Below are 19,585 nucleotides of genomic sequence, written 5' to 3'. Positions count from 1 at the left end.
GAATCCAGGTTTTTAGTTTGAAAACAGTGTAAAAGAGGGTTCATGATCATGCTACTACCGCTGTCCTCACAACGTTTCTTGGATTTTAAGTGAGAAATTCAGGTTTTAAAAATCTCTTTTGCATCCCAAGATTTCTAAAACTTGGAAATATGGGAGGATCTGTTACTTTCTTGCTGACGGAAAGACGGACGAGAAGTCAGAAACGACGGCTAGCCCGCCTCTTTTCTTGTCTCTTAGCTACAATTTTGAAGAAATCCCGGATTCCAAAATTCGCGTATCCACTTGATGAGCTGTGTCGATCTTTGACATGATTTCCCTAATGATTGGATGAATGAAGGCGGAATCAATGGCGTCATGGGAATGGGAATCGAGGAATCCAACAAGGCGGAGACCTAGGACTAGGGCGGATGAGAAATCCCCTTTTTCAATGGCGAGATCGCTCCGAATACGAGAGATTGGAGTCTGTTTAGGTTTTCGTCCACACCTTTCCTCCTTTCTTCCTCGTCCTTTTACTTTCTAAACTGCTGATTTTAGCTTATGTGGAACTGTTGTTTGTGTTTTCCCGCCACGAAAGAAAAGGGTTTAAAATCAAGGGGATCGACTGTTTATTTACTATAATGCCCTATTTTGTTTCACAAAATTACAACGAAGAAAAAAAGGGTTTTGTACTTTTGTCTATATTCGTCCCCATTTCTTCTCAGGGACACCCCCCTCCAGGGTATTTATGACCATGGTTTTAATTTTGACTGAACTGAAATGAGCGAAATCCGAAATTCCCGAAATGCACAAAATTTCGGTAATTTCTGTGAAATTCCATTAACAATATTAATTTTTTATTCCTTTACAAAATTTCTGCCGAAATTTCGCCCAAAAAAAATGACATTTCGCACCTCTTTACGAAATTTCGGCTGAAATTTCAGGATTTCAACTGAAATTTCGGTTCCGTGAAGAAAATGGATGAACATATCATTTCCCTTTTCAGTTTGCAGACACATATATACGTATGTGCAAAAAAAATTATAGTGGGGGCTGTGGGGCCCGCATTGTTCCATGATCCAAGCCATTGATTTGTTTGACACCAACGTAAATGGGTCCTGTGCTCCGAAAATCATCTCCAACGCATGATCATAACCCTCCGATTGGTAACTTAACCAAGTTGACAGATCCGAGGGTTAGGATCATCTGGTGGAGATGATTTTCGGGGCAGGACCTATTTACACTGGGTTCAACAAATGTCTGGTCTGGATCATTGAACAGAGTGGGGGCCACTGTATTTTATAAAGAGAAATGATATATTCGCCTTTCTACAAATTGGAGGGTTAGGATCAACCTATGGGGATGACTTTTGAGGCACGACCTATTTATGTAGGGGCCCAATATATGCACGGTCCGGATCATCCCACTGTATTGTTTTAAAAGGAAATGATATATTCGCCCCTTTTCTTCCTGAGCCACCCTCTTGCAGTGTAAAAAGAGTAGTTATAATCAAGGTTTTAAATTTCGGTTTCGGGGGTAATTTCAGACCCACTGAAACCGAAATTTCAGAGGAAATTTGGTAATGGGCCATGAAATTTTGAATTTTTAGGCGGAAATTTCATAAAGTAATAAAAAATTAATATATATTTTTTTAAAATTTTGCCGAAATTAACGAAATTTGGTACAATTCGCCAATTTCAATTCCGGGCCATTTCGGTCTCGGTCTTGACTGGACGAAATTTAAAACCTTGGTTATAATTTATAACTCATAAATACGCTGGAGGGGGCCATGGGCCGGAGAATAAAAGGGCGTGAATATATTACTTCCGAGGGAGGTGACATATTAGGACAGCTCTCTCCAGTGTGTAGGGGAAGTAGGACGACCCTCTCTAGTGTAAAAGAGTAGTCATAATTCATAAATACACTGTAGTAGGGGGGGCTAAATGGTGGGCAAATATGTCATTACGCTTTTTGAAAAGGAAGTGCGAAAGTTCCAAATTAGTCTTTCATATCGTTAGACAACATAGAGAGGGGCGCGACTATGAAAAATAGAGGCCGCATAAATAAGCTAATATATTTCAGTTGATGTGAAGTTGTGAACCAACAGATTCGATAGGCGCACGAGAACACCATAGCAACAGAAGAAGGATTTTTTAAAAACAAAAGGTGAAAAAAGGTGTGAATATCAGCTTCATTTTCAATTTCCCAGATTCATAGAACAAATTCTACGAATCAGTTAATCGCTAGGTTTCAATCAGCTCAAAAAATAAGTATGTCTTTCGTTTTTATTCGTTACCTGAGTTTATTTTCGGCTATTCTTGAAATTTTGGTGCCGTTTTTTCTCTTCTAGGGTTAGGGTTTGTAGCAGAAATGGTGGAGGAAGAAGAGAGATGGTGTGTGGTGACAGGAGGAAGGGGTTTTGCAGCACGACATTTAGTGGAAATGCTCATTCGATCTGGAAAATGGTCTGTTCGAATCGCCGATTTGGGCCCCACCATCAAACTCGATCCCAACGAAGAGGATAGTGACCTAGGGCACGCTCTTCGATCAGGCCGAGCTCTCTATGTCTCTGCCGATCTGCGAAACAAGGCCCAAGTAGTTCAAGGTTATCTCCTAACTGAATAAATCTCATTGCCCATTTGCTAATTTTGTCATTAGATGGATAATTAATTACTTGAGTATTTGTTGGAATTTACTAATTTTGTCATTAGATGGATAGTTACTTATTTGGAACTTGAGTATTTGTTGGAATTTACATTGGGGTGCGTGTTTGATTGTTTGTAATTGCATGTTATTTGTATTGTTGAGTTCCATTCCCAAGTGTTGTTTGATTTGTTATTGATAGCGGGTAGAATTTTAAGGATATGGGTTGATTGATAAAAATATTTTGGATTCCTTGCCATTAGATTTTGTTGATGTGATGCATTCAATGTAGATTCACATGTTGGAAAAGGCAAAGTGATACACACCCAGGCAGGATCCATGCATGATTAATCTTAGCCGTCCATGTAGCGACAACCCAGTCATCTCAACTTGTTAGATCTAAATTTTATGAATTTGAATAATAGTTGATAACGGTAGGTTGATGAACTAATAGGGATTGGGAGGGAGATTAGGATAAAATATCTCTAATAGTTAATTTGAATTTGAATAATGGCTTGTAATTAGGAGGTAGGGTAGGAGAGAATCTCTTTATTAGTTAATTTGTCTGTGAATAATGACTAAGAATGGTAAGGTGGTAAAGTGATGGTAATTAGGATGGAGGTTATGAGAATCTCTCTAGTAGTCAATTTGAATTTGAATTTGAATTTGAATAAGGAAAGGATAAATAGGAAGCAGAGAGAGAAGAGAGCCATCATGAGAAATCTTATATAACCGAAATGTGAATTGGAGGAATCATTCCCCTTGAAGAGAACGTTTTATGTAATTTCTAGCTATATTTTATAAAATACATCATATTCCTTGTCTTGTTCAATTGGGTATCTTATCATCTTGTATCAGAGGTTACTGATGCAGAGCTTTCAAAGGAGGTTGATCACATGAAGGTTTTGCTGAGTTAACAACGATTCATGAGCGATTTGATCAAGTAGCATCATCAATGCAAGAGAAGATTGGTTTGATAAAGAACCGATCATGACAATCAAGCCCCCAACCTCAATCACAGCCTCCGCTGCCAACCCCACGATATTAAGACACTTTTCACCAACATGGACGTCCATGCCCACCCAAGATTGACCTTCCGAAGTTCAATGGGCATCATCCAACCGACTAGATCTACATGGTAGGGAATTATTTCTCATTTAATCAGATACAAGAGGGAGGCCGAGTACAAATTGCATCCGTCCATCTGGAGAAGGAGGCCATCCAATGGTACCAATGGTACGGGAAGATGAAGGCACATCATCCTAGCCTGAATTTGTCAAGGTTCTATGTGTTCGTTTTGGACTAAGCCAATTTGAAGATTTCACCGGATCATTGATTTGGCTCTTTCAAATGACCATCGTTCAAGAATATCAACTCCAGTTTTAAAGACTTGCCAACTGCACCTATGGGCTCATGGAATCCTTCTTCAAGAGCTACTTCTTAGTGGCCTTAGAGAGGACATCCGTCATGAGGTTCAAGTGCTACGTCGGAGTACCTTGATGAACGTCTTTGCCCTTGCTCGATTTCAAGAGGAGAAGCTGGCGGCACAACGTCATCACACTACGACCATGGCACCAAGATATGCAGACTACAACTGGATCAAGTAATCATCAAAACACCAATCGAGATAAGGTAAATGCTACAATTGCGATAAGAAATTTAGTCTAGGGCATCATTGTAAAACACAACAATTATTTCTCGTTGAATAAGGCTGTGTATGTGCGCACCCCCCTTTATAGGGGCAGCTCTGTCTTTTCCCATGTATACACATATACACACATACGTATCAATAAAAAACAGCGCATGGCGTGAGACTCATTCACTCATTTTTCTCTTCTCTATCTCTATCTCAATCTCCATCGTCTTCATCTCCAATGGAACGTAACATGGTATCAAAGCCATGAAGATCAAAGGTACATAATACAAACCCTAAACCTACAGACCCTAACCCTAAACCTACCCTTTTTTTTTTTTTTTACAGACCTCCCTTACTGCTCCTCCCTTTGTCGCAACCTTCTAAAACCTAACTCTAGCATCATTTTGCTGTCCCTACCATTGCCGCAACCCCCTAAACCAACCCTAACATCAATTTGTTGTCTCTTTGTCCTTTTTCATATCAATTTTTGTCCCCATATCTATTAAATTCAGTCACTAAACTTCCATCCCGTCCCATTCATGTTCTAGATACCCTTTTGTTGATGATTTTCATCTTGTAGTTGGTTCCGGGAATTGTTTAGTGTTTTTCTTATGATAATCATGTTTGCTCATGGTGTTGGTGCTTATTTATATCTCATTGTTCGACAGTTATTCAGATAGTGAAATATCTGAAGAAAGCTCCTAGTAAAGGTCTCCTCTTCAGAAAACATAATCACATGAGGATTGAGGGATATTCAGTTGCAGGTTGAGCGGGATCTCCTGCAGATAGGAGGTCTACAAATGGCTATTGTACTTTTGTTGGAGGTAACCCAGTGTCTTGGAAAAGCAAGAAACAGGAAGTTGTATCACGGTCAAGTGCAGAAGCTTAGTACAGAGCCATGGCCTATACAAGTTGCGAGTTGATCTGGTTGAGGTCATTCATGTTAGAGATTGGGTTGCCCTACACATCTCCTGCGTCGCTTTTCTGTGATAACAAGTCCGCCATTCATGTAGCCATGAATCCAGTCTTTCACGAGCGGACAAAACATATAGAGGTTGATTGTCACTTTATTCGTCATCGGATCCAAGAAGGGGAGATTTGCACTATTTTTACAAGGTCAAATAATCAAATAGCGAACATGTTTACAAAACCATTGAGTAGAGCTCGATTGATCGATTTATGTAACAAGCTAGGAATGTATGATATACAAACTCCAGCTTGAGGGGGAGTGTTGAATAAGGCTATGTATGTGCGCACCCCCCTTTATAGGGTCAGTTCTGTCTTTTCCCATGCACACACACACACACACACATATATATATATATATAATAAACAGTGCGTGCGGTGAGACTCATTCACTCGTTTTTCTCTTCTCTCTCTCTCTCTCGTCTTCATCTCCAATGGAACGTAACATTTCTTATCGAAGGGAAATGACCAGACAAGGTTAATGCATGAGTTGTCAAACTCTTACGGGCCGTAGGAGTCAACTCTCGAGTTGAGTCGAGTTGCTGGGCTTTCAAGTCGAGTCGCATGAGTAGCTTACCTATGTTGAAGACTCTTACGAGTCGCTATTAGTCGATTCGAAAAATAAGACTCTTACGAGTCAAGTCGAGTCGTTGGACTTAGGCTTTCTTGTTTTGATGGTTGAAAACTAGGAAGTTGGAACTTATAACTTAATTTTTTTATTGGTAGGCAATTGCATGAAATACAAAAACAGACTGGGGTCTATAAAAATAAAGAAGCAGAAAAAGAAAAAGAAAGTCAAGAACAAGCCCCACTGCAAGGGTCAGGGAGGAACGAAATCAAATGGCTCAATCCTCTCCCTAGAGACACCATCTCTAACAAAACTATCTGCCACACCACTAGCCGACCTCCTAACATGATGGAAAGAAATCAATGCATCCCCCACCCTGTCTTGGATCTCGTTGAAGAAAGAGGCAAATCTCCAATGGAAGGAATGAGAGCCACTAAGCCACTTTATCACATTGTGCGAGTCTCCTTCTACCACTATCTTATTCAAATCTTCATTCTCAAGATACCTTATTCCTTGGTAGATAGAACACACTTCAGCTTCATTAGTGTCTACGATTCCCATGGGACCCGCAAAGGCCCATTTCATAGCTTCAAATTCATCCCCCAAGACTCCCTCAATTCCCGCAGGACAAGGGTTCCCCATGTTAGACCCATCAAAGTTTAGCTTCAAAAAACCATGTGTGGGAGGCTCCTAAGTCTTGGACAATCTTGGGTTATTGGCTTGAACCACCACAAATCTCCTTCCAATCATACCATAAATCTCCAACCATACCATAAATCATGGGCGGGTACAAATCTAAAAGCAAGGGTTTTCACCCAGGATTAAGTTTCAACCAGAACTTAATTATTTCTGTGCGTACAAGTTACAAGCATATACTTATTTATATTTGTGGCTTAGTGCTTTATCTATGTGCTATTGAGTTATACTTTTTACATACTTTATCTTTTGATATATAATTATATTTTTTCAACTGAATTTCCGTTCTTATAAAAAACTCTTACGAGTCATGAGTCAAGTCGAGTCACGAGTCATAAAATTAAGAAATCGAGTCACGAGTCGAGTCACGGGTTGACAACTATGACTCTAGTAGTTAATTTGAATAATGGCTTGTAATTAGGAGGTGGAATAGAGAGATTACTTCTCTCTCAGCTTCCTATCATACTCTCTTTATTATATTATCCTCTCTTTATTCAAATTCAAATTAACTACTAGATAGATTCTCTCCTAATCTCCCTCCTAATTACTATCAGTTTACCACCTAACCATTCTTAGCCATTATTCAAATCTTATATAGCCGAAAGGTGAATTGGAGGAATCGTTCCCCTCAAAGAGAACGTTTTATGTAACTTTCAGCTATATTTAATAGAATATGTCATCTTCCTTGTCTTATTCAATTGGGGATCTTATCACAAAGAGAGGTATAAATTTCTTTCATGCACTTGTTTTGCTCCTAATTAATAGATGAGATGGATCATTTTCTTTGTCGACACTAAAATGCTATCTGCCATTCTGCCCTATTCCGAATAAAAACAATGTTGATCTACTCATTTTCTTTGTGTGTTGATACTTCCTAGTGGCTAAGCTTCTTATATTTGTGTAAGCTACTTGAAGAATTCTGTACCGACTAAGGAAAAAGATTGATTCATCTCTTGTCATGCCCCGGAAGTGTGATCCTAAAGAAGGAAAATATCGTGTTTTGGGTACACATCTAGATTGTACTTAGAGCATAAATTATCAAAATAGAATCTCCTTAAATAATTTTTTGCCTTTGTAAGTGTATTCCAGTTGATTTAATTTGATTTACTGTTTTCCAGTGATATACATTTCCAAAGGTATTATATATTTATATATTCATATTGTAAAATCTAACAAATGGTTTCATCTGTCAAAGAGAATTGAATTAACTTGGAATGCATGGTTTTTCTGTGTAGGCCCGGTAGTTAAATATTGAGCAAAAGCTTTTAAGGTGAGAGGAGAGAGACCACAATATAAACATATTTGATAAAATTGGATTAATAATTAATGACTAGCCTTGGTGTGAACAGTCTCTTAGGAGCATAGTGTTACAGGGCATTACCTTGCGTATAAGGTTGTTGAAGTATTGGACAAATCCCATGAGTTTCTTAATCCAAGTAGACCCCTCTTCATAGCCTGACTCTTAGGGCTTCCCTACAAATAAGAGAGAGAGGGCCTATAGCGCTCATACTTTTCACCTAAGAGCAAGAAGTGGAGGAACCTTTGAACTTCAAATAGGTGAGAAGCTCAAGGCTTCTCCATCGAATAATGAGATGCTCCAAGGCTAGCTCCTCCTTACTCTTCCCAGCAGCGATTTGGAGAGAGTCCATCTAAGCCCAAAGCCTGCGAAAAAGAAGAACCTCTTACATGTGTTTTCTTTGTTATCCATGATCCAAATATCAATGCATTGCAAAAGAAACATTCCACAAATTTCCAACATAGACCACGACTGTAAAATACCCTTTATATAAAATAGTCATGTTGACAAGATGTGTATATACTCCTTTCATTTCTCTTCACGTAATATAAGATGATGTAATGGAACATTCTGGTGTGTGTGGTCTTTCATGGTTACGAGTACCACCTATTGATACAATGGAACACTGTCTCTTACTTTGTCTGATCTTTTTTTAAACATATTTCTTCTATTCTGCAGCATTTAAAGGTGCACAGGCTGTTTTCCACATGGCAGCTCCTGATTCATCCATCAATAATTACCAGCTTCATCATTCAGTCAATGTTGAAGGTAGAGTATTGTGCCTGTAAATGACGAAATAAGATTCACTTATCAATGCATTTTTAAGAAAATGTTCTAATTTCTTGACTGTTTTGATGTTCTTTCGTGTTGCTGTGGTTTTACAGGAACTAAGAATGTTATTGATGCCTGCATTGAGTACAAAGTAAAGAGACTTATTTATACTAGCTCTCCTGGCGTGGTTTTCGATGGCATTCATGGAATATATAATGGGGATGAGTCGATGCCCTACCCAAATAAGGTCTTGATTTGGAATAGATTATTTCTTAAGATCTCTCATATGTGTGATTATTTCTAGAGACTATGTCATGACATTTTCATCCTTAGTTTGGCTTTTGTTCGATGTCAACTGTTTTTCAGTACAATGATTCCTATTCACAAACTAAGGCTGAGGCAGAAGCATTGGTCATAAAGGCAAATGGTACGAATGGGCTTTTAACATGTTGTATACGTCCTAGTAGCATTTTTGGTCCTGGTGATAAGTTGATGGTGCCATCTCTGATTTCTGCCGCAAGGGCTGGGAAGTCTAAGGTATAAATGTATTTTGACTGCGGTTACTATCTGTTTTCATCTGACATGTTTTCTGTCTTGCTCAGTTGCTCTTTTCTTGTGCGTATGTTTGAATATAATTCCGAGTTTCATTTACATATACTGTATCGAAAATAATGTTCCTTTTGATTAACAATTAGAACCTTCGGTTGTCTCATATGCTTTAATTTTGTACTACTGTGCTTTAATTACTCAATTGATTGGGCCTGAAAGAAAGGTCTCAAGTTTTGGCCAAAATGGATCAGTTTCGGACACCCCAAAACAAGCATACCCAATGTACGTCCCTGTTTCGGACGAAAGATTCCAAAATGATCTGTTGTTGGTTCACACAAGTCAATCCTTGGTTGAAGAAAACCTTCCATTTCTTTTTATCATGACTTCGACCTTTCCTTTTTGTCGGGAAAACCACATTTTCAAAAGCAAAATTTCATATTGGTCGTTCAAATTGTGACCTAGACTCTAGGGAGTTCATGCACTAATTGGCAAGTCATGGGTGTTCAGGCCCTGGAGTAGGTCCTATAATCTATAGAAAAAATCTATTGTGAGAAGAGAAGAGACACCTCCTCACTACCTGATATTGCTGCTACCCTTTTCCAGCTTGTGATTGCACTAAAAAAGTATGCTTATTTTAGCAATTATGTTTACTAGTGCATCCCCAAATCCGTGTTGGACATAGTGGTAGTCTTTTTTTCTTCTGAATGATGAAATAGTGGTAGTCTATAAGCTTCAATCCACTCCGTAGTGACAAAGCTTCTGCTGTAGCTTCTGTTGAAATGATTGAGTGAATGACAACATTCTTCAAACTTTGAGATGAAGAAACTGAACTGGATTTAGAAGAAGGTGAGGCGAAATTAGATTTGATTTGAAGCTGCCTTAAAGAGCAAACTTTTGAAAGGCTGCTTTTATTTGCTTACTATACCATACATTGCAATCATGTACAGGTAGAAAGTGGAAAGCTGCAAAGAAGATAAGGCCTCAAAGCCACTGCCAAGTCTTTGCAAACCCTGAACAGAAAGTACAGAACAATCAGATCCAAACCAAAATCAGTGGCGATGGGAAACCAGACGTTGCTTGTACCGAGTAAAGTATAGATACGAAAAGACTGATCTCAAATTGAATCCCAAGACAAAGAACTTACTAAGAAATGATAATCGTCCTTGCGAATGATTTTACGATAAGTTCACAAAATCACAAGCAGACATGAAAAACCAATAATTGAGAAAGAAAAAATCAAGAAAAACATAGAGAATTTAGGATGATCAAGCTTACCCAGTAAGAATCAGCATTGGAGCTCATTGGAATCATTCGTTTCCATCATGAAATCTTTTCCATCCTCTAAGAAGCTCGCATGCTTTTTCTTTTCTTTTTCTGGGACAAAAAGAAAAGATGGTTAAAGATTCACACAGCCAACTTTAACTTCTTTGTAGCCACGAAAAAAATCCTCCGGAAAACGGAAACAAAGTAACATATGCTGCTTTTGTCCTTTTCGGGTAGGTAAGCTGGGATCGAATCCTCAACATTATGGTTACCTCATAAAGTGCCTTCCAACTGAGATATGAGCTCATGTCATTTTTATTGAGCATCAGCTGCTTATTGCTTATTATAAAGTTGTTCTTTGAGTCCTTATTCATCACTTTTCTTTTCCTTTCATTTTGTAGTTGATCCATGCTTCCTTACTTCCATTAAACGTAATGCACACATAATGGCTGTATAAGTGACTGATTTTCACTTAATGTTTATTTCTCTTTTCCAGTTTATTATTGGTGATGGCAATAATTTGTATGATTTCACATATGTCGAAAATGTGGCACATGCCCATATATGTGCTGAGCAAGTTTTAGCCTCGGATGGTGACAGTGCCAAGAAAGCAGCAGGGCAGGTACTGGTTTCTATTGCTTTCAGGTTCTGTTTAGTGTTTTAGGAACTCACTAATTGACTGGTTTGGCCCATACTTTCAAAACTCCCCCGCGTCATCAGGGACTCCCCCAAGTCAACTCCCTTTTACCTTGGCCATTTTCTTGTCCAAATTTGCATTTTGCCCTACAAAGTCAATCAAAACTTCTTTCACTCTCCCGAGTTATGACCGCATCAACCAAGTACTCAGCCGCCCTCAACCAAGTACTCGACCGTGTTGTGCCGAGTCGAGTAGGATTTGCTTCAACCGTGTTTTGATCTGCATACGCATTTTGAAAGCTGACCACACTCTCAATAGTTAGTTCATCTCCACTGCTTCCATCATTAGTTTGGCTAATTTTATGGCCAAGTTGAGCTCAGAATTTGGAAACTAAAAGCCACTTTCAAGGGTTTTCAATTTTCAAATGTTTTGTTCTATTAACTAGCTTTATAGCGTGCTTATTATGCAGGCATATTTGATTACCAATATGGAACCAAAAAAGTTTTGGGAGTTCATGTCACTGATTCTCGAGGGTCTTGGATACGAGAGGTAGTTATGTAATTTCTTGATTCTGCATTCATTTACTTTCATGAAGGCATCTAGTAATTGTTCATATGTGCTTTTTAGCAATTTTTAATAAGGCATCTAGTAATGTGGGACCCATGTTTTTGTGGCACTCTAGCTTGTATAAGCTATATGAGCTCAAGCTCACAAATAGTCCCCCCCCCCCAAACACACACACACACACGCACAAATAATTGATTATTTTGTCTGATAAAGCTATGAGAGGTAGTTATGTAATTCCTTGATTCTGCATGCTTTTCTTTTTGTGAAAACATCTAGTAATTGTCCATATGTGCTACTATGAGAGGTTGTTACGTAATTTCTTGATTCTGAATTCATTTTCTTCTGTGAAGGCATTTAGTAATTGTCCATATGTGCTGTTTAGCAATTTTTAATACTGACTCAGTTGTATATATCATACTAAGGCCATGTTCGTTTTAGATTTGTTGCAACCGATTGTGGGGCCCAAACCGAATTTGGGGTCCAAACCGAATTTGGGGTCCAATAATCGGTTTGGGGCCCACAATCGGTTTTCACAATCTAAAATGAAAAGGGCCTAAATTTATTTAACATAATAGAATTAATTACTTTGTCCTTTCATTTGGTATTGATCAGATGAGATACTGGTTTGAGTTAGATAGTTCTTAGTTGATGTCTTGAACACTGAAATGAGCCTCAACTAGTCTGCAAATTCTGCATTGCATAATAAATAAAATAGATCATCTGTCCTTTTGGAATGAATTGATAGTTTATTTCTTCTGTATTTTGGTAATAACGAGGTTGCTATATTGTATGCTACTGAATGCCCTTCATCTTCGTGGCCAACTTGACTCTTATATGCAGGCCAAGAATCAAAATCCCTGCCTCTTTTATGATGCCAATTGTCCATATAGTGGAGTTGACATATAGGTTGCTAGCCCCATATGGAATGCCTGTACCTCAACTAACACCATCAAGAATCAGACTTCTTTCATCTAACAGGACTTTTAATTGTTCAAAAGCCAAGGAAAGGCTCGGCTATACACCCATTGTATCACTTAAGGTTTGTTTCTATCAGTACTCGCCGACGATAGGCTAAAATTGCTAGCTATTTAATAATTGCTAGCATCAATTTTCCTTTTTCTGATATTATTCATATACCATTTATGCACTTTAATGTAAGGCTATTCCTCTAGCCAAGTAGTTTTATATCATATATTTCTATGTACTAATAGCTATAAAATAAGGGAAATATTATCAGAACAACCATATTTTGATATTTGCACAAACCCAGCGGTCTTTTTTTCTTTAATTGGCTCCTGAGAGCTTTTTGGGATTATCAGCACAACCATATTTTGATATTTGCACAAACCCAGCTGTCTTTTTTTCTTTAATTGGTTCCTGAGAGCTTTTTGGGAAATTTAATAACATTTTGACATCTTTTTAAATACTAAAAGACAGGATGGTTTGTGAAAATATCAAAATATGGTTGTGTTGATATAATTTCCCTATTATAAAATATCATACTCGCGTACGTATGTGTTGGCCTGTTGAGTTTTTCAAGATCACCAGGTCTGACCGTGGCATAGGCGTCCATGCCTATGATGAGTAGATATGGATTTTAATATTATGATTTTTAACTGTCCTGTAATAATGATTGTAGGAGGGTCTAAAAAGGACAATAGAGTCCTACTCATATCTGAGGGCTGATCAGCACACTAAAAGAAGTGTAGGAGCAGATCGACAATCTAAAGCTTCCATATATCTTGGAAGCGGGAAGGGTATGGATCAATGATTCATATGCTGTCTGTATTCATTTATAGAGGAATGCTAGATTCACATGTGCCCTTGAAAAAAGGGAGCAAAGGGCGCCCCTATTGATCAAATATCATTAAAGGCAGTTGTGATTGTAATTTTCTGTGCCATCTTTAATGTTATTTGACCAATAAGGGCGCCCTTTGCTCCTTTTTTTGCAAAGGTGCCTGTGAATCTAGCATCCCTCTCATTTATAATTATTAAAGTGGTGCTTACGCTGTTTTGCAGTTGCGGACACACTTCTCTGGAAAGATACAAAGCAGACGCTCACAACATTATCAGTCTTGATTTCTGTCTACCATCACTTCTTTACATCTGGCTATACTATGATCACTGCCATTTCAAAGCTTCTCCTGATGGCAACACTGTTCTTGTTCATCCACAGTATTCTACCTGCACAAATGTATGCCGACTCTTCTTCTCTGCAGTTAAAATTTCATTAACTGACTCATGTTTAAAAACTTGAATGCAATGTGAAATTGACTTGCTGATTTCCGCATTCAAATTCACTGAATTTTTCAAAATGCGGTAACTTGGCCACATTGATGGAAAATGGTCAAAACCATAAAAAATGGAAAAAATATGAAAAAATAAAATGAAGTGGTAGGTATATGATATCTACTTCTTAAGTCTAAATTTAAATATTTGAGCGGTGTGACAATGTCACCGAGCAGGAAGAGTTGCTTCTTTGATATTGGGCTAGGTTGATTTCTAAAGGTTGGGTAGCCATAGAGGTCAGTTTATTAGAAAGTCAGCCAATTAATCATTGGCTTATTAAGTGCTCCAAGACACCTTAAAAGTGGCAATCTTGCGGGGGCCAATGTATGGTCCATGACTTTGGGGCCAAAGTGGTCAAGTTGGCCTGATGCCAAGTTTTTATATACCACCACTAATCCTTGACATTTTATTTTGTCATGATCGTCGTTCAAACGTGATCCAAACAGAAAAGTATTTGTGCAGATTTGGCTATAAACTCGAGAAAATTCCTGCTTCATCTTTTAAGTTTTCAGAAGAGAAGATGCATCGTGTTGCTTTGTCAATGGGATTTACATACAATTCCACAGTGGGTGTTCTAAAATCACTTTGCCAGGGGAAGGACTGGCCACTATTCTTCAAGGTATTGCCATTGCATGTTTTCATGTCCACTTATCATCTATACCCCATATCTTTTAATTATCACTAATTAATAATTATTTATCAATACATCTGTGTGTGTAGAACATGTTAATCTATGTAACAAGGACACCTATTTTTAAAAATTTCAACATTGAACACACTTCTTCGACGTGCTCATCTGATGCATTGACAAAGCTATTAGGAATAAATTATAAACCTTAATTTATCTTTTCTTGTTTATATTCTATTTGTATAACTCATGATTTTATTAACTAATATATATTCAATAATTTCTTCAATACTACCATTAACTGTACAAACTTGCTCTGATGCTGGCCGTGTCTAAATCATTGCAACATGGACCCATGCTTTCGTTTTATGGGCTGCTTCGATTATTTATTGATATTCTTCTGTAACTGTTGAATCACCAGGTTGTTATCTCCCTGTTGATTGTGAACTTACTAATGCGCATGTCACTGCACAGTATATTTCTAATAGGTTTGAATCATCTCCCTTCCTATTACACTCTTCCTTTTTCTTACATAATGTCTATCACCAGGGCATTAGCCCTAGCCCTTCTTCCACTTGGAACTTTCATCTTACACATCAGCTTTAGCTTCTTTAAACTGAGTCATGCTATACTTACAATGCAGGATTGCCCTTTGCCTTTATATCTTTCTATGCATATGATAAAAGAGAGGAACAAATCGATGGTCTAGTCCTCGAAGTCTTTTCTTTCGCATTGAAGTTGAAGGCAGAAATCGCTGGTAAATTCCTGACATCCAAGCAATCTTCAGCAATGCATTAGCCTGAATTTTCTAATTGATTCTCATTTCCCATCGGACATCTAGTCCTATCACGCAAACCCTGTTTCCATATGGTGATTTTCGGGTGGTTTTGCCTATGTTTAAGATATCATTATGGGATACCATGGTAATGTATGACCCAATATTACGTATGGGTCTGGTTGACTCATGCATATCACACTAAATCCAATATGTGTTGGCTGGTCTTTAAGAGACTGGATTTTTTTTTGGTGCAAGCCAACACAGAGAACCATTCTTTCGTTGCTTGTTATACTAGTTTGAAATTGAGGCGTCATTTGTTTTAAATTTTATTGAAGCGGTTATTTTGTAAACAGTGTTAAAACATATCAACGCATACACCTTTATGTGGTTTTGTTGCTATGTTAATTTTGATGACAACCAATGGCATGTTATGGGTTTCTGAGCAGCTTAACGTTTGCTGTTCGACTTGAAATTTGCAAGAAAAAATTCACACATCACAAAAGTTAGTGGTATCAAAATAAAACAGACAGTTACTGCAGTTTCTTGCTGTAAACTTCTTGACTTACTGCTTGGAGCTGTAGCACGGGAAACTTTCTGCACTATGTACCTGATCAAGAAGTTGATTTTATAAGGAGGCCGATAATACTACCCAAAACATAGGCATTTTCACTCATAATGCTTCTCGTTGAAGAGTGCTCTGAGTCTGCTCTCCTGGCTCAAAACAATACCAGCCCCTGCATGAGATGGATCATATTCCTTTAAAAATATCTTTTCAAAATTTGGTAACACAAGGACTGGCACCTTGGTCATCAACTGCTTGATCTTGTCAAATATATGACTTGCTGCCTCAGTCTATTTGGAAGTAATATCTTAAGGCACTCTGTAATAGGACTCATGATGGTGCTAAATCCCTAAGTAAATTGCCAATAAAAGTAGCGAGTCAATGAAAGCTACACACATCACTAAAATATTATGAGATTGGTCCAATGAAAGCTACAGACATTACTAAAGTATTATGGGATTGGTCACTCGGTGATGGCTTTCACCTTTTAAGGATCGGCCTTTAACCCTTTAACTGAAATAACATAACCTAAAGACACGACATTGCCATGTAAGGATGAGCACTTCTTTATGTTAGTGTAGAGCTTCTCATTGAGGAGAACCTATATGACTTGCTGCAAATGCGCTAAATGGTCACTCTTACTACCACTATATACCAAGATGTTATCAGACTAAACAGCAAATGAGTCGTCAATTGTTCATCTGTTCCATTCAAACATACAGTAATCGACAGCTTGATGAACACGGATGTGTAGCCTCGAACCCTCATCTTCCTTTGTGGTAGTCATCAGATCATGAAATTTGTTGTCCAAGGACATGGTATAATCGGTTGACAAAATTATTTACATAACTTTTTATGGGTATGCTCTCATGTGCTGATCTTCAACTTCCACCATTGGAGAGTGATCATTGTTTGAAATTCAATTTTGGAATGCAATTTGGATCATATTCAAACTAGAATTTATCACTCAACGGTTTCTATCGAGACGAGACCATTGATTTTGGCCATAAACACATGGTGGTCAGATGATCCTAACATCATATGAAAAGTCTTTTTTGAGTGTAGATGATTAGGAATTTTGAACCGTCTAGTTGGTGTGATTTTTTCAATTCGGCATCGCGGTTAGGGATAACACTTTTACAGTGAGCCCACCGTGGGTCAATCCAGAACATCCACCCACCAGGCCCACCTTAGGTCTTCAATATTTAAAGTCAAGAGCTTAGCAATCCTAAATTTAAATGGCACTACAAACAGTGGATAACAGGTAATCTGGTAATGCCCTATACAAGCTCCACTAGCAACAGTACAAAACGCCCCAATGGTATGAAAAGCGTTAAAAATGAAAAGAACAGAAAAGGGTTGAGGGTTATCTTTGTAATGGTGGCAAAATTACCAAGATAAGCTTGTTTTACTGTTAATCCTTGAAGGAATGCCTCTATTTACCATAATAAAGTTTCACTTCTTCCTAAAGACTCAGATCATCTTTCACGTATCTACTACTTACCTTATCCTAAAACCCCTTTTCTACTTATAAGCTTTTCTCAAAAGGGAGAATGATATTTCTACCCCCTTTTTGTTTGTCTTTTCCTGAAAATGAAGTCATGAAGTTATCTTCAAGGGGGGGAGCAACTAAAAGGGAATGGCCAGTCATTTCTTGGAAAAAATAAACAAGGTTGAAATATCATTTCCCTCTCAAAATATTCAAACAATCGATACATTTTACAGTTAGGCCTAGTTTAATTTGGATTTTGAAAACCGATTGCGAGTCCTGAACTGACCCAAAATAAAAAAACGATTGCGGAACAACTCTAGAAATCAAGTACGCCACTAAAAACACTGCAAGATGTGACATAAAAGCGCACATTGCTAAGTACTCTCCTCCAAAATGGCATCAGATTGCCTATGATTGTGGAGTTTTAATCCATGTGAACATTCAGATTAGTGAAGTCTTAACTGTGTTTTGAATTGACAGTGCCCTGTTTTGTGCTGAGATTCATTGTTGAAACTCAACCCCATACCTATAAAAGCCATGGTTCCTAAAAGCATATGATATAATTAAAAAAAGAAGAAGAGAGAATATACATAATATGCACAGTGCAAAAACAAAGTAGGAATATTGTTCAATAATCCATAGTGCAAGGGCAGTCCATATTAGACTACAAGGGCCTTAGCAAGTACCTTACTAAAAATGCCATATTGTGAAGATGCAATTACTTGGTACTTTTGACTATCGGACTAGCCTCAATTTTTTTTCTCAGCATTAATAAAAAGGAAGACCAAGAAGGTTCATACAAAAAGAGGAAGACTGAGATGGTTTATACAAATTGAAGAGAATAAAAAAGCAAACAAACAGATATGAAAACAAACGTCCCCCTATCAAGGTGTAACTACATTTCTAACTCCACGTAGCAACACCAAATGAACAAGAGCATTTGCTTCATGAGTTAACAGACCGCCAGAAAGAACATTTAGTATCCCTCCACTATATCCCATTTCTTCTCAATGGCATCAGCCAACTAGGAGGGATACCCCTCTCCCTTCTTCAACCATAACATTTAGTTGCACAAATGCTCGGCATTCATTGGAATTTCAAATGCCAATAAATGTCGATTCCTTGTTTAGTTGCATTGAAGTTCCGTTTCACTCCCCCAACATGTTCCAGACATCATCATTCTTTTTTGCACATGTGGCGTCCATGTGGCACTAATATCCCCTCTACTCATCTTCCAGCCAAATTCTACCAAAATGATCAATTTTTAGTAGAAGAATAGTGGAAAAGGTCTTGTCTTTTCTATCTTCTTTCTCACTGTTCCCTATCTCTCTTCACTCTTTTTTTTTTGGTAATGACACCACTACTCTTCGAGAGAACTGCCACGCAACCAAACAATAGTTACCACTATTCCACTATTTTTTATTTTATTTTTTTGAATGGTACCACTATTCCACTATTCTTCTAGAGAAACCAAATGTGGTCTCCTTCCTTTTGACTTCTTATTCTACTACTCTCCGAGCCACCCTCGTGCAACCAAACATGGGTGTCCAGCAGCTCCTGCTCAATCAAACGTATACCCGTTGGGAGAGCTAGCACTTCCGCCATATTATCGTAAACCACCAACACCAGCCGGACCTAGATTTCAAGGACTGAACGCATCAATGTTCAGTTTTGGGAAACCACGAGATGGGTTGTGGTGTGGGGTATCCGACAGAGCTTTGCTAAACTGAACCTCATCCCAACATCTTTGAAGTAAAACACAAAAAATCTGCTAAATTCGGGAAGAATGGCTGCCCACTAGACAATCGTGAGATGAATTGGGTGGAGGATGGGCTACATCTTTGAGGCACCCTCACACGCCTGTATTTTTCTCTTCCCAAACAATCATCGTCAAAGCAAGATCCCACAAAATTCGGACTCTGACCGGCCAAGGGACAAATGACCATTGCTCGAACAACTCTACAATGTGGCAAGGAAAAACCCAAGAAATCCCAAAATCACTCAAAAAAAAAGACCAAACCTTGTCAGCGATACAGTACTGAATGAAGATGTGATTCACAGATTCACCGCCTGCCACACACAAGGCGCAATGATAAAAAATCAGACGCTAACAACTATGCAGATGAACCACAATTAAGATCTTGTTCAAGAAGTGGTCCATCAGAACATAAATCCTGAGGTGCAAGAATCTTCCAAGCTTTACAAGTGGGAGAGGCGTAAGCAGAAGAAACGAAGCAACGATCGAAGGCTCAAACCAATAACAACTC

At 38.2% G+C, this 19,585-nt stretch overlaps 1 protein-coding gene across 3 annotated transcripts; it reads left to right on the top strand.

Annotated features, from left to right (window-relative positions):
- Window positions 1-1,987: 1,987 nt before the first annotated feature.
- LOC143889836 (3beta-hydroxysteroid-dehydrogenase/decarboxylase-like) lies at window positions 1,988-15,685 on the top strand. 3 transcript variants are annotated; one of them, XM_077394203.1, is made up of 13 exons: window positions 1,988-2,142; window positions 2,327-2,581; window positions 8,461-8,550; window positions 8,667-8,800; window positions 8,920-9,090; window positions 10,862-10,987; window positions 11,472-11,551; window positions 12,410-12,608; window positions 13,209-13,326; window positions 13,589-13,763; window positions 14,321-14,477; window positions 14,908-14,974; window positions 15,130-15,685. In XM_077394203.1, exons 2-13 carry the CDS (start codon window positions 2,347-2,349, stop codon window positions 15,282-15,284), a joined length of 1,707 nt encoding a protein of 568 aa, XP_077250318.1. In that variant the 5' UTR covers window positions 1,988-2,142; window positions 2,327-2,346; the 3' UTR covers window positions 15,285-15,685. The 3 variants fall into 3 exon arrangements, with proteins under 3 accessions (XP_077250318.1, XP_077250316.1, XP_077250317.1); XM_077394201.1 differs by having other exon boundaries at window positions 1,999-2,152; XM_077394202.1 differs by having other exon boundaries at window positions 2,095-2,246.
- Window positions 15,686-19,585: the final 3,900 nt, after the last annotated feature.

This window comes from Tasmannia lanceolata, unplaced genomic scaffold (assembly GCF_043159265.1).
Source record: "Tasmannia lanceolata isolate RefF3 unplaced genomic scaffold, GAP_Taslan_0.1 ptg000013l, whole genome shotgun sequence".
NCBI classification, from domain to species: Eukaryota; Viridiplantae; Streptophyta; class Magnoliopsida; order Canellales; family Winteraceae; genus Tasmannia; species Tasmannia lanceolata.
This window is presented reverse-complemented; position numbering and strand designations above follow the sequence as displayed.

Bases quoted from the DNA above. Each gene is read 5' to 3' on its own strand.
- LOC143889836 (XM_077394203.1), top strand. From the start codon at position 2,347: ATGGTGGAGGAAGAAGAGAGATGGTGTGTGGTGACAGGAGGAAGGGGT. The intron at 11,552-12,409 runs GTAGTTATGTAA...TCTTATATGCAG, and splicing joins GAGGGTCTTGGATACGAGAG to GCCAAGAATCAAAATCCCTG. The intron at 14,478-14,907 runs GTATTGCCATTG...TTGAATCACCAG, and splicing joins ACTGGCCACTATTCTTCAAG to GTTGTTATCTCCCTGTTGAT.